The 16,234-nt window shown below is 37.1% G+C and overlaps 1 protein-coding gene across 2 annotated transcripts in view; it reads left to right on the top strand.

Annotated features, from left to right (window-relative positions):
- Positions 1-10,368, top strand: part of hprt1 (hypoxanthine phosphoribosyltransferase 1) — a 54,675-nt gene extending 44,307 nt beyond the window's left edge. For both annotated transcript variants that reach the window (XM_039766209.1, XM_039766208.1), the window contains exons 6-9: positions 739-821; positions 2,644-2,690; positions 8,789-8,865; positions 9,564-10,368. In XM_039766209.1, coding sequence (XP_039622143.1) covers positions 739-821; positions 2,644-2,690; positions 8,789-8,865; positions 9,564-9,626 — 270 coding nt within the window. In that variant the 3' untranslated portion in view covers positions 9,627-10,368. The remainder of the gene's footprint in view (positions 1-738; positions 822-2,643; positions 2,691-8,788; positions 8,866-9,563) is intronic.
- The last annotated feature ends 5,866 nt before the right edge of the window (positions 10,369-16,234 follow it).

Raw genomic sequence — 16,234 nt, 5'->3', positions numbered from 1 at the left:
TTGCAGTAAAGTAAGATTTTAGATACTATATAATAATTCTGAACATATTCACACATTTGTCATGCGCTGATCCAGGAAAAATAAACCCAAAGTTTATTCACAATTGAAATAATCTTTCTTAGCATAGTTAATTTACAAGAGGGAAGTGTTTTTTTTCATGGCATAAGTAGAATAGCAATGTTACTACTATATTAATATATTAAAAAACATTTAAAGCATGTAGAAAGATGTTCACACTAATGAAGGAAAATAAATCCCTGACATGGAAATGGGTAGTTGACTTTCCCTATAAGGTTTAGACTAACAGCTTTATGCTGTTTAAGTGTCACTTTCTGGTTACCTTTTAGATGTACTCTGTATTTGTGTACCCAGAGATGGCTTGCCATTCTATTCAGCACTGGATGCTGGATAGGCTGCATATCTCCACAACCCTGTAATTGATAAAAAGAATATTCATTGTTATCCAGATCAATCTTAATTTTGGTTGAATTTTTTTTTTTTTTTTTTCAGAAGATTATAGCAAAATGTATTTATTGACATTTATACATTGCAGTATTAGTAATGTGAATATATTAATTTAAACGTCCAATAAGATGCAACAGGATTGTGAGCAATATAAACTGTTGATTGTTTTTGGAATTTGCAAGTACCAAGTATAACAAGATTCCATAATATTAAAACCAATGTCTATTGTTTTGATTATTTTTGTATTTTTTCCCTTTGTTTCAATTTATTTAGGACATCATCGACACAGGAAAAACAATGAAGACATTGCTTGAACTTTTAAAGCAGTACAATCCCAAAATGGTGAAAGTTGCAAGGTAGCCTTTTTTTCCTGCAAAATAGTACAGTGTACTATTATAAATTCCGTATATTTTTGATGTTTTTATCAAACCTGATTAAACTTTAAATGCCACCTTAAGTGCTGTTTTTTGTTGAATAGTGCTTCACATCCTTGTCTGTAGTCCCACCAGTATCAGAACTGTGTTGCTTTGATTTGGCTGCAAAAGTCCAGATATTGCTAAGCACTCCTTAGACAGATAGTATATTTAACATATTTTATATACTTAAATAGAAAGTAAATTGGTATAATATTGCACCCTTTGAAATAAGCTATGTAGACTAGATATAGACCTGTGGTGTTAGATTTTAAAATATCCAGAGATGATGTATTATTGTGTCTAACACAGAAATAAACTAAACAAACTTGTTTTGATTGATATTTTTAAAATGGGGAATACTTCCCATAATTAATAGTATAATTGCCAGTGTTGAATATTAAAGAAAACACAATATTTTGTATGCAAATGAGTTGTGGCATGGATTTGTATTTGTACATGTGATTGAATGCCCATAAGATATAATAAGTAATAGTAATAATGATACATTTTATTTATTTAGCACCTTTCCCATGCTCAGGGTGCTTCAGAGTCTCTGAAAGAACAACAGCGTATATGTAACATTGGATGTGTAATGGGCTAGAAATTTTTATTTTAAAGAAAGGGACATTTCTATGTGTTGCTTTTGGGGGAAAAAAAAAAAATAAACACGTTAATCAATGGAAAAGCCAATAAATGAAGAGACAATAGACACCTTTTTTGTTTGAGACTGGGTTAAATGAAAAGGCTGAGTGATTCTGTTACAGGTTATTGTTGGTAGCCATCTACAGGACATATATATTTACCTGTCTCACAAGAGTCACCTGCTTTAATTGGTATCTCGTCAACATACTGTACCGCATTGTCAAAATAGAAGTGCCTGCTTCCTTACAAAATGTATGTAATTATTTCCTTTGAAAATTAACGAGTTCTGGGGACATTGACCCCGGATCTGCATATAGTGGTCTATGTACATCTGGATAGTTAGTAACAATACCATTGTTTAACAAGAGGAAATTTGTGTGTACCATTGTTTTAACCAATCGTCATGTTGACATTTAAACAGTTATATTCCTCTGGGTAAATGAGAATGAAAAAATGTAAGTATTGTCAGAGGCTCTGGACTGCTGCCTGCTCCTTTTATGGTTTTGGCACCATATTGCTGTGGCTACACCCTGTAGCAACAGTGGCTTGAACCTACTCCATGTTCCCCTAGGCCTGAGGCCGGTAACAGATACAAATATTTTTTGTATCGAACACTAAAACAGATAAATGCAGGATATACAAAGCATTAAATACTATAAACCAGAGTAAAATACTAAATTCAATACTGGGATTCTGAACAAATAAAATAATTTATGATGGAATATATTACATGAATTACCCTGAGCATCTGGACAGAGAGGTAAACTGAAAGTAAGGAGGAGCACAATGTTAGGTTAAGTTAAATGTCTTCCTGAACAGATGAGTTTTAAGTTTTTTTTTTTTCTTCAAAGAATGAATTGAATCAGCTGATCTAATTAATTTCCAAAGTCTGGGCACAGGATGGCTGAAGGCCCAGTCACCAATAGAGTGCAGGTTAGTGTGACACACAAGATAAGATTACCAGAATCTGAAGACCTTAGTTAAGACATATCTCTTGAATAACCCCTCATTTCTGGATTCGTGGTGGTAACCTCTGGGATGCCTAATTTTTTTTTTAAATAAAAGTGAAGTTCTTGATGTACACATTTGAATGGATGCTCTTTTTCCTTTGTCTCTGCAGCTTGCTTGTAAAGCGAACGCCTAGGAGTGTTGGTTACAGACCCGATTGTGAGTTTTTTTTTTTATGTTCCTGTAATATAATTTGTCTTGATATTTAAAATACATTAAGTAGAAATATGTTCAATATTTTTTTTTTTAGAATTGCTGAAGATCACGTTTTTGCTAAGTGAAATTTATTATCTAGCTCTTAAGTGATTCATTGGACAGAAAGAATGACAAATAAAAAACATGAGGCACCACACAAGGACAATAATAGATTTACTAGTCTTGTTCTTGATGAATATTTATGATGCCTATGTGTTATCTTTAAAATAAATTAGCCTGCTCTCTATTTTGATCTCAGTTTCTGTGTCACCAAAGAGGATTAGGGAAAGCTGCACATTGTAATCAAGGCTACTTAAGTGTCGTGCCTTAGCCCGCTCTATACCATGCTAAAGATGAAGCTTAGCAGAGTGTTATGGATTAAGAGTTCCTGAAATTGCCTTTTTTTCTTCTTTTTCTTCCAGTTTTGCTGAATTCTTATTTAAATTTATATTGCATGTTTATTACAAAGTGGTAAACCACTATATAACCTAAATTATCTGTTGAAAATAAATTACAATTAAGTAATGTCAGGTTACCATCTTTTGTCAGAGATTTTTATATACAAGTTACTGGTCCCGCGTAATCCATGTGTCAAGTCATCCAGTAGTATGCTCACAACATCCTAAACATGTGTTCTTACTGAATTGTACACCTGCCTCCTGTTGTTGCATTTATATTCATACCGTCTATTTTGCATAGTCTGAAACAGCATGATTGAACTTACTATCTGTGTGTTGAAGCATCTTTAATTTCAAAAGTTTAAGGCATTATTCTCTTCCTAAAAATGTTTTCACTTTTTTCCCTTTTTACATTTAACCCTTTAGTTGTACACATCTCTCGGTGAACTTTGCACTGTTGATATCACATGATGCACAATGTTGGCCGATAAAAAAGATGACCAGTGAATGACCAATGTAGCTGGTCCTCGCTCTGTTACTGCATCCAAGACACTCCCACTACCCTGTATTTTGAAAAGAAAACTGAAAGGAACACATGGAGATCACTGTTTGGCTTTTATTGAGGAGGAGGTCTGAATAGGATGATACAGAAAAATAAACACATCACCCTCCCATCTTTTCTTCCCACACTCTCCAGCCAGGCTTAGTGTGACTGGGATGTTATATAAAATTACGTTTTACAAATACAGTGGCATGCAAAAGTTTTTGCATGCTTGCTTAAAGTGTCTGTTACTATGAATAGTTAAGTGAGCTGAAGATGAAATGATCACTAAAAGGCATAAAGTTAAAGGTGACACATCTCTTTACATTTTTATTTCCATCATTCACCAGTAAAAAAAAAAAAAATTGAAAAGGATCTGAAGCAAACGTTTGGCCACCCAAAATGGTCAGTACTTAGTAAGACCCCCCCTTTTAGCAAGTGTCATAGCTTATAAACACTTTCTGTAGCCAGCTAAGAGTTTTTCATTTGTTACTTGGGGTATTTTCACCCATTCATCCTTGCAAAAGGCTTTTAATTCTGAAAGACTCTTGAACCGTCTTGCATGCACTGTTCTTTTGAGATCTATCCAGATTTTCAATGACATTTAGGTCAGGAGACTGTGAGGACCATGGCAAAACCATCAGCTAGCAGCTCTTGAGGTATTTATTCCATTGCAGATTTTGAGGTGTGCTTTAGATCATATACTTGTAGGACCCATCCTCTTTTTAACTTCGACTTTGTTACAGATGTTTGCGATGCGATGTTTGCTTCTAGAATTTGCTTATATTCATTTGAATCCACTCTTCCTTCTACAATTGACATGTTCCCTGTGGCCCTGGCTGCAACGTAAGGCCAAAGCTGATCGATCCACCACCATGTGTTTAATAGTTGGAGAGGTGTTTTTTTTTCCAGGAATTCAGCACCCTTTTTTTCTCTAAACATACTTTTGCACTTTGTGGCCAAAAAGTTCTGTTTTGACTTCATCAGTCCGCAGGACTTGTTTCCAAAATGCATCAGGTTTGTTTAGATGTTCTTTTGCCAATTTCAGGCACTGAATTTTGTGGCTGAGATGCAGGAAAGGTTTACTTCTGACGCCTGTATCATGAAGGTCATATTTGTTCAGGTGTCACTGCATAGTAGAACAGTGCACCACCACCCAAAGTCTGCTGACTCTTCCTGAAAGTCTTTTGCAGTCAGACCAGGAGTTTTCATTTGCCATTCTAGCAATCCAAGGAGCAGTTCTTTCAGAATGTTTTCTTGGTCTTCCAGACCTCAAATTGACTTCCACCATTTCTGTTAACTGCCATTTCTTATTAACATTACGAACTAAGGAAACTGCTACCTGAAAACTTTTTGCTATCTTCTTGTAGCCTTCTGCTGCTTTGTAAGCATCCGTTATTTTATTTTTCAGAGTGTTAGGCAGCTGCTTAGAGGAGCCCATGGCTACTGATTGTTGGGACCAGGTTTGAGGAATCTGAGAATATATACAGCTTTGCAATCTCCATCACCTGGGGGTTTCTAACGATAACTGTGAACAAGCCATAGCCCTGATGAGCTAATGAAGGTCCGAGACTTTGGTAAAAGTTATCTGAGACCTCCAGTGTTTTGGGGTGCCCCAACATTAGCATGGTTCTCCTTTCCTTTTTTTATCATTGTACATTTCTACAAAACAAAAACATACTAATATTGCATAAAATGTTGAAATGTGTCATCTTTAACTTTAAGCCTTTTGGCAATAAGTTAAATCTTCTCACGTAACTATTCACAGTAAAAGACATTTTAAACAAGAGTGGGCAAACATTTGCATGCCACTATAAAACACATTTACATCAAATATAATATATGTACAGTGGTGTGAAAAACTATTTGCCCCCTTCCTGATTTCTTATTCTTTTGCATGTTTGTCACACAAAATGTTTCTGATCATCAAACACATTTAACCATTAGTCAAATATAGCACAAGTAAACACAAAATGCAGTTTTTAAATGATGGTTTTTATTATTTAGGGAGAAAAAAAAATCCAAACCTACATGGCCCTGTGTGAAAAAGTAATTGCCCCCTGAACCTAATAACTGGTTGGGCCACCCTTAGCAGCAATAACTGCAATCAAGCGTTTGGGATAACTTGCAATGAGTCTTTTACAGCGCTCTGGAGGAATTTTGGCCCACTCATCTTTGCAGAATTTTTGTAATTCAGCTTTATTTGAGGGTTTTCTAGCATGAACCGCCTTTTTAAGGTCATGCCATAGCATCTCAATTGGATTCAGGTCAGGACTTTGACTAGGCCACTCCAAAGTCTTCATTTTGTTTTTATTCAGCCATTCAGAGGTGGATTTGCTGGTGTGTTTTGGGTCATTGTCCTGTTGCAGCACCCAAGATCGCTTCAGCTTGAGTTAACGAACAGATGGCGGACATTCTCCTTCAGGATTTTTGGTAGACAGTAGAATTCATGGTTCCATCTATCACAGCAAGCCTTCCAGGTCCTGAAGCAGCAAAACAACCCCAGACCATCACACTACCACCACCATATTTTACTGTTGGTATGATGATCTTTTTCTGAAATGCTGCGTTCCTTTTACGCCAGATGTAATGGGACATTTGCCTTACAAAAAATTCAACTTTTGTCTCATCAGTCCACAAGGTATTTTCCCAAAAGTCTTGGCAATCATTGAGATGTTTCTTACCAAAATGAGACGAGCCCTAATGTTCTTTTTGCTTAACAGTGGTTTGCGTCTTGGAAATCTGCCATGCAGGCCGTTTTTGCCCAGTCTCTTTCTTATGGTGGAGTCGTGAACACTGACCTTAATTGAGGCAAGTGAGGCCTGCAGTTCTTTAGACGTTGTCCTGGGGTCTTATGTGACCTCTCGGATGAGTCGTCTCTGCGCTCTTGGGGTAATTTTGGTCGGCCGGCCACTCCTGGGAAGGTTCACCACTGTTCCATGTTTTTGCCATTTGTGGATAATGGCTCTCACTGTGGTTCGCTGGAGTCCCAAAGCTTTAGAAATGGCTTTATAACCTTTACCAGACTGATAGATCTCAATTACTTCTGTTCTCATTTGTTCCTGAATTTCTTTGGACCTTGGCATGATGTCTAGCTTTTGAGGTGCTTTTGCTCTACTTCTCTGTGTCAGGCAGCTCCTATTTAAGTGATTTCTTGATTGGAACAGGTGTGGCAGTAATCAGGCCTGGGGGTGGCTACGGAAATTGAACTCAGGTGTGATATACCACAGTTAGGTTATTTTTTAACAAGGGGCAATTACTTTTCACACAGGTCCATGTAGGTTTGGATTTTTTTTCTCCCTAAATAATAAAAACCATCATTTAAAAACTGCATTTTGTGTTTACTTGTGTTATATTTGACTAATGGTTAAATGTGTTGTTTGATCAGAAACATTTTGTGTGACAAACATGCAAAAGAATAAGAAATCAGGAAGGGGGCAAGTAGTTTTTCACACCACTGTATATATTATCGAAGAAGTCAACCTAAATAGTATAATAACGAAAAATTTTAAACACATCAGCATCCCATCATATAAATATCTGCTGCACTCACAGGTCATGGTAAAGAAAAAGGGAACAACTTACATGTCATAAAGAATAACGGCAGGTTTTCAGTTGAAATGTATGGTTGCCTTATGAGTGAGTTCTGCTTAAAGTTATGGGGACATACTTATGTGGCATTTCTCCTGCATCCAAACACCCTTTCTGTTCCACAGTTGCTTTTAAACTTACATTTAACTTTTTAAGGTTAAAAAAATTCTAGATTTATTTAATGTTTCTGGAGTATATGTTAAAGCAAGGCCATCTTTCACAGTGCCATCTGATCTGTCTCATTTTTTTAATATGTTCAAGTCAAATTTAGGGCAGGATTATTGGGCTCTTGATTATGCTTAAGTAAGATATATTTAAAAATTTGTGTATCACTGATTACCCTGTTTCTGGCAGCCTAATAAAAATTACAGTGGAACCTCAGGTCACGACCGTAATTCGTTCCAAAACTCTGGTCGTGACCCGAACTAATTTCCCCCATAGGATTGTATGTAAATACAATTACTCTGTTCCAGACCATACGAACTGAATGTAAATATATATTTTTTAAAAGATTAAGCACAAAAATAGTTAATTATACCATAGAATGCACAGAGTAATAGTAAACTAAATGTAAAAACATTGAATAACACTGAGAAAACCTTGAACAGAGAAAACTAACATTGCAAGAGTTCACGCTACAGCCTTACAAACCACTCGCTGTAAACGCTTTTTTTAATGAGTTTTAAGCATGGGAAAAAAATGTAAATTTGAAAAATCCTTAATTTATACAAAAACTAACCATAAACAACCAAGAAAACTAACCCTGCAGCAAATCGCCATGAATCTTCCTGGCTTTCTTGCAAAACATCGCCTCGCTTGCGCTATACCCTGCAAGTTGCTTCTCGTTCAACCACACTAGCAACAGTTTTTCCACCTCTTCCTGCACTTGAGGTCTCTGCTTGGTTAACACTGTAACTCCTTTTGCAACATCAGCTGGTTTAAAGGCCTATTTCTGCTTTAGAATAGTCGAAATCATAGATTTTAACTTGTTGTACTCGGCAGCAAGATCAGTAACACGAACGCCACGCTCATCCTTTTCAATAATTTCTTTTGTTAATTCGATTTCAATTTTCTTCGAACCTTCTCACCAACACTATCACTCTTCACTTGCTTAGACTGGTTAATTGCAAAATTAATGCAAAAGCACACGAAATAGAGCACAAAGAGTTCACAGCGAATGCATGCACGTCTGACCGACAACAATGTACAGGGAGAGACTGAACACGTGCAGAAATCAGTGGCGTATACGAATCGTAAGGGAAACTGGCTTGTTCGTCATCCGAGTGTGTGGTCGTGAACAGATGCAAAAGTTTGGCAAACGTTTTGGTCATAACTCAATTTGTACGTGTTCCGAGACATTCATGACCTGAGGTTCCACTGTACTTCAAAGTTGGTCATTACTGAATGGTAACACCTTATTTTCTGTTGGTATACAGTAAGCTACAGTGCAGTAATGATGTGGATTAAAATTTTAAATAAATGTTTCTTTTAAATAGTCTCAAAATATGACAACTGGTTTCTTTTCATTTCAGTTGTAGGATTTGAAATACCAGATAAATTTGTTGTAGGATATGCATTGGATTACAATGAATATTTCCGAGATCTCAATGTGAGTAATGCATCTGTTTGTTTCCCCCCTCCCCCAAAAATATCTCCATATATGCACGTCTTAAAATGTTTCTGGAAGAAGTAAACTTGAATGACCTCAGTGATATTCACAGGTGAAAATAAACTGAGAGGTCATGATAAATTCAAATTTTGCTTAGGCAGCACATTGGTCACCTAATATCTTAAAACGAATATATTGTGTGCCAAGACATTAAGCATTTATTTTTAATTACTGGCAATATTTTAAAAATATTCCTGAAACCAAACAACCATGTTTTGTTTTGGGACATTGTACTTTCAATGAACCCTGATGATGGTCCCCAAATAATTACACTGTGAGAATAATTTTCATTAGAAAAAGAAAATATTCGTGAAACGAAACAACCAAGCTTTGTTTTGGGACCTTATACTTTCACCAAATTGTGGTTATCCCCAAATAATTACAATGTAAGTATAATTATTATTAAAACAAAAAAAACCTTCTGTAGGTAAATGTAGACTTAACTTTCCAAACTGATGTTTAATTTACATGAGTCACTAAAGCATGTTTACATCTTTATGTACTGTATTTATAGTATAATTTTATAGGTTATAAATATTAATTTGTTATACACTTTGTTGTGGATAAGTGGCACCTACTGTTTAAAATCAGTGCATGGGAGAAAAATGTAATTTTTTTTTTTTTTTTGTCTTTTGCAGCATATCTGTGTAATTAGTGAAAAAGGAAAGGAGAAATACAAAGTGTCAAAATCTGAAGATTGACCAAAATCAGTCTGCGATTAATTTAAACTTTTATATATGTGACCCACTTAAACTATTAGTTTTCAATTATGTTTTCACATGGGAGACACCCAAACACTGCTGCATTTATATATGCAGTAGATTCAGCTTTTAAAAAGATATCATGCATATTGGAATGCATGCTTGTGGCACATTTCTGGGAGTGGGAGGGTGAAAATGGAGGCTTAAAGTTGTCATTTTTTAAATCTAGTAAAGAGTTTTAGAGGTTTGAAAAAAATCATTCTTTCTGTCCTGAAATTGCTAGTAGTATGAATCGGACATTGTATCATATATAGTGATTGTAAAATATTTACCTGTATAAATTGCCTTGTTGGGCTGTTTTTTCAGCCTAGCTAAAGCCAAATATACATACAATTACAAAGATTGGAAGGTAACAATACTGATGGTCTAGTTTAAAAAAAGATTACTGCAACATATAGCCACTGTGTGGTACTAATGTTATGGGCAATTGGAATATGCAATGAAATTGCTATCTTTGTGGTGTTAACAGTCGAGGCATAGTGATAAAAATACAGCTGGCCTTTACCATCTCCATTTATTAGGGCCTTAATTTGTTTTAAATTGCTTATATATGTATTTATTTTTTATGACATTAGTTGTTTAAGAAAGTCACTGGCGGTCCAGGACTTTTGTTTTTGAGAATGTTCTTCTGGGCTAAACTATTTAAAAATACAATAAAATATTTTATTTGTAAGAAAATTAATTCCTTGTCTCTTGCATTCCTTGAAATGAGGGAATGAGTCTGTGTGTGATGTGATTTGCTAAAAATGCCTAAACAGCGAACTTCACGCTTCTTAATTATTTCTACTGGTCCATCTAACACACCTTCACATGAGACAGAAAGTGTTACAAGTCTCTAGAAATGGCCAGTGTTGAACCTCCCTATAACACGAGAAGTGAAACCTTTAAAAATGGGCCCAGTCTGTCTTTAAACTGACTCTTTTATGCTTCCAAGAAGAGTATTTGTCTTTGTAGATTTGCCTTTTCTTCACACCAAGGGAGCACTGCGCAGGCTGACTTCTTTAATCTGAGAATGAAGAGCTATAATTTTCCAGAATGTTCGGGTCTGAGGTGAAGCAGCTGCACTGAGGTCTGTTGAATGACTTTTGACTACTTAAAAGTGTGAAATAAATGGAGAGAAAGCAGCATACACAAGAAAATACTGTTTAAAGCAAAATATTCCTCATTTTGTAAAATTTTATCATGGCAATAGTATGCTACATTTTTTTATTTCATAGATGTTTATTTTGTCAAAATGGTTCCTTGTTCAGTTTTAAAATTCTATTGTCTTAGTATGTCGCCAGTTAGTTCAACACAAGGCCTTTCCTGATAAACAGGTGAGGCAGTGTGTGATTTATTTCTAGGTAAGGACTGAAGTGACTATCCATCTGTTAAGTTGTTTGGAGTTCAGCTAGTTCATATGGACTTGCTGTGTGTGTGCGTATATATAATAAGTTGTATATACACAGATGCACAGTATAAAATCTGAAGCTGATGAACTCGGAATTAAAAGGAAAAGTAGTTTTTCATAACTTGCTCTTAACATTATGCAATCAACATATATGGTAATATATTAATGAATGTTCTCATACTTTTATAAAGAGAAAGATGTCATGATAGTATGAAAATTATCAGAGAATTATAATACTGTAGTTTTAAAAAAAAAAAAAACTGCTCCTGCTGTCCAAACAGAGTTGAAAGTTTGGTTTCTAGTTCATGATGTAAATTAGTTTTTATTCTTATTTTGTGGAATAGGATGTACTGTGCTTTATTGTTTAACCTTTAACATCTTGGCAGCACATCTGGACTAAACTTTTAATTTATGTAAAAGCTCAGAATTATATAGTTAAAGTGTATTTTTTTTTTTTTTTGCTACATTTTTGTAGCAAAATTTTTAAGTAATATGTTACGACTAGCCGTGTAAGCTTGTGCTGTAAAAAGCCCGGGGTCCTAGAAACTATTGAAAACGTCAGAAAAAACATTGAAATGTAGAGATGTCAGGTAACTGAAAGGAACTACTCTAGGCATCTCTCTCCTAGGAGGATTTGTTTTGGCGACGTGCTTACCTCAATTGTGTATTAGCAGTGGGAGGAAAAGTAAAAGGGATACCGTTTTGCCAAAGTGCTCACCTTGCTTCTGTATTAGCGGCTAAACGAGTGACTTTCTTCAGAGGTTTCGTTTTGCTAATGTGCTCGCCTCTCTTGCTTATCCTCGGAGGAGAAGCCCTTACCTCGACTCCACCTCTCACTTCTGGGCTGGACAGACAAACTTGCACGTGTAGACTTTTATATATAAGATAAGCACTTGTATTTACCCAGAAATTTAGTCATTTTGTAAAATACATTTGAAAGGTTGTAATGTGTTACTCTCACACATTTTCTGGTGCGCCCTTGACATCTCTTCATGCCAGGACATACAGTAGGATCTGCCTAAGAGAGAGAACTCAAATCACCTGAGGGTAGTTCCAGTGATGCCAAAGTCAGAGAGGGTAACAGGGAGGATCTGGTAGCTAACCATGTCAAAGGCAGAGGACAGATTTAGCAGGATGAGCACAAATGACATATTGGTAACTCTGGCCTGCTGTATCATGGAGACCGCGGCAAGTAAAGTTGTCTTTATATAGTGGTCCTTTTTGAATCCTGGCCGATGAGGATCAAGCAGTCTGTTCTCTAGAAGAGAGGCTGAATGTTACAATGTTAGGATAGAACAGGGAGGAGAGATGGTTGTCTGTAATTACCTACTTAAGATGGGTCGAAAGCTGATGTTAGGAGAGAAGTTATTAGGACCTGTGGGCCAAGTTTGAGACCAGTTCTGGAAAAGGTGTCCGTTAGATCTATTCTATTTTTGAACCATCGGGTAAACAAATTGATGGGAATAAGCAGTGTATTTTAATATTGTGTTGAATTCAGGGATTCAAATAAACCTAGTATGGAGAATTGAAGGAAATATGCAAATATAAAACCAAACGTTAAGAAGAGGAATGTCTCAGCCAAGTAAACTAACCAGTGTGTACATGCTTTGTAAGAAGATGTGAAATGGAAGTTTTTGTGGACTTTGTTATTTAACTTGTATCTTACTATTAGCCTAACATAACTTAAGGCTGACAGAAGTGCAAGTCCGCCAAAAGAAAAATACAGTCATCTGATTCTTTTAATTATTATTATTATTATTAATGTCACCTACTTAAAAAAAGGAAAATGGGGGGAAAAAAACCTTAAGATCTCACAGATCCATGCAAGTTCAAATTCCAAAAACCTCTTAGTGTACAAGAGGGTAATTAAAAACACTGCTGCAGGAATTGTAACTACAGAACTATGAAATGTGATCAACTTCTGTATGTTAAGTGCCATTTTTTGAGTGTACATTAATGAATAATTTTACCTGTTTATCTTGCAGAAGCCATACTCCAGGGCTTGCTTTTCAATATTAAGATGTACAGTAATCCCTCCTCGATCGCGGGGGTTGCGTTCCAGAAACCCCCGCGATAGGTGAAAATCCGTGAAGTAGAAACCATATGTTTGTATGGTTATTTTTATATATTTTAAGCCCTTATAAACTCTCCCACATTGTTAACATTATTAGAGCCCTCTAGACATGAAATAACACCCTTTAGTCAAAAGTTTAAACTGTGCTCCATGACAAGACAGAGATGACAGTTCTTTCTCACAATTAAAAGAATGCAAATGTATCTTCTCTTCAATGGAGTGTCTGCATCAGGAGCAGAGAATTTCAGAGAGAGAGATCGCTCGCAAAGAAAAGCAAACAATCAAAAAATCAATAAGTGTGCTTTTAAGTATGCGGAACCACCTCGATAAAGCGGCATTCCTTATAGGAGCGTCCGTATCCACTAGGCAAACAGCACCTCTGCTCACACCCCCTCCGTCAGGTGCAGAGAATGTCAGAGAGGGTGAGAAAGAGGCAGAGACGAGCAAACAATCAAGCACTGCGCGGGAAGCATATCTTATAGCATTGAGGAGTTTTAGTTAATATGTAATACATGCTCTGATTGGGTAGCTTCTAAGCTTGTATGCAATCAACTGGGCAAACAAACTGAGGAAGCATGTACCATAAATTAAAAGACCCATTGTCCGCAGAAATCCGTGATATATATTTTGATTTGCTTACATTTAAAATCCGCGATAGAGTGAAGCCGCAAAAGTCGATGCGCGATATAGCAAGGGATTACTGTAGCTCTCGGGCAGAGCTTTTAGATGTAGAGGCCCCAGAATTTGGTAGGACCTACTAGTCAATCCAGGAATGTCTTGACCTCCACACAAAGAAGCCTGATCTGCACAGAGGTGTTGGTGACAGTGACACTGTTCATGTCCATTCTATTAACTGTGACTGCTTGTTGCCAAGACTTCATATTCTACTAGAACTGTAACCACTACTTACTGCATGGGTTGTGTGTGTTGGAGGTTACTGTCTCTTTATTCTAGTTATAGTGAATTGAAGATTCTCTGCATAATAATAAAATAGCATCTCTTAGAGTTTAAACATGAGTAGTGAATTTAAAAAAATTATAAAAATTGTACAGGTTTTTTTTTTTTTTATCTGTGAATGCATTTTCTTAACATTTACTACCATTACATGAATATGTACGTCTACAGCTATTGCACCGCGCCAAGCATTTAAGCCCTTTCTAATTTTTCAGATGTCACTGGCTTTTCCACTTTATATTTTATAACAGAACCACATGCTCAAAAAGATTTATCAGCACATAATTAAAATCCGCTTTTTGCAAAAGTATTCAGCCGCCATGCATTATTATTTGGGGTCATCCATTTGTCTCAATAACTTATCGGGGTTGCTTGGGTTGGAACGTAATAAGAATGGAAATGAAAGTGGAATGACTTGGTATGGAAAGCAAAGTGATGAATTCAATATTGGCAGAGTGTAAATCTTCCTTTTGAGTGTGCTGTTTGTTTTTCACGGCTGGTGTTTTTATTTTTAATGTCAATATTAGCACAAACCATTTCTTGTATTCTGTATGGTCCTGAAACTCAGTCAGCTGGAATTGTCATTAAACGCCGTCTCTCTGGTTACTTACTTCATTATAACGCCACACAAGGATTACGAATATCAAAAATAAAAATGTACTATTCTGTATCCAGTTTCCTCTGTTCCAGTGACATCAGATGATAACTGTAAAGGTTTCAATGTGTTTATTTAAACTTGAGTGTTTTCCCAAGCCATGGAAAGCAGACGATCATTCAGAAGTAAACCCAAGGCTACAGCTGAGGATGGCGATTGTGTTTTTGTCGCAGTTGTCAGTGCTGGATGCTGTCTGTGGGGTCTGCTTGTTTTCTCCATGTGTCTCGGTTTTCTTCCCACGTAGTAATTGCTCTGGCATGAATGAGTGTGACCTGCTATTGACGGGCACCTCTGCCACAACTTGTCTCCACCTGACACCCAGTGCTGTTGTGGTAGGCATCAGGACCCACTGCTGTTAAGTGTTAGCAAGCCTCAAGTTTAAAGTTAGTATTAAATTGCTAATTTCTTTTAACATCGCCATCGTTTGCATACACATCTTGCAGGACAAAGCTGGCTTTGCTGTTTTTCTTTCTTCATTACAGCACATTTAGTGTTCCTGGGATGCCAGTTCCTTGGCCTGGTCCAGCCACTCGGGGATTCTCCAAAGAGACACAGTACCAAAGGAGTCCAGTCTTTGTCTCAGGTCACTGGAAAGCGTCCATGTCTCACAACTATATAGCAAGACAGGAAGCATTAGGACTCTAAAGACTTGGACCTTCGTTCCTTTTGCATAGATATCGGGAGCGCCACACACCCCTTTCTAGCAACCCCATGACCCCCCATGCTCTCCCAATCTGTCTGCTGACTTCATAGGAAGAGTCACCAGAGACATGAATGTCACTGCCAAGGTAAGTAAACCTCTTGACAAGGTCAACAGTCTCTCCACAAACAGACACGCTGCTGATGGCTGTGCCCGTTTTGTTTTAAATCCAGCTACTGACCATTTGCAGAGGCAAGGAACATGGAGCCACTTTCACCACTGTCACCAGAGCCACTTTCACCACTGTCACCAGACCCATGGGGACTGAGACAATCCTCATAGGATTGTCAGTGCCAGTGGTCACATTGAGTCACCCATAACAAGAGGAGTGTCGCCTCGTGGGCACCCATCAATCACCAAGTGAAGTTGGGGAAAAAATGTCTCCCTCACCAAGACATCACTCACGGCGAGACAACAGACAAGGCACCCATCCACTAGGTACATTGCTTTGTGCATTCGCCCTGCTCTCTCTCTAGGTATCGATGCCATTTTTGCTTCGTGCTACTCGCGCACACGCATGGATTGGACGTCAACTCCTAACAGAGGGAGTATACCCATAACGTAAGGGAGACATTTGTTGACGTTTACAGCTGATTCTCACCCTCTACCCCTGGATGTCGCTGCTCTCAGGGCTCCATGTTGTCAATATCCACCGTAAAAGAGTTAATGTGTCCAATTACATATGCTTTCTTAAAATCGGGAGGACTGCATGAGTCCTGCACGAGGTGTGGCAGAAAAGTAATGAGACTGTTGGTAGCAGCACCGGAAGTCTTCA

This window comes from Polypterus senegalus, chromosome 10, assembly GCF_016835505.1.
Source record: "Polypterus senegalus isolate Bchr_013 chromosome 10, ASM1683550v1, whole genome shotgun sequence".
Lineage (NCBI taxonomy): Eukaryota > Metazoa > Chordata > Cladistia > Polypteriformes > Polypteridae > Polypterus > Polypterus senegalus.
This window is presented reverse-complemented; position numbering and strand designations above follow the sequence as displayed.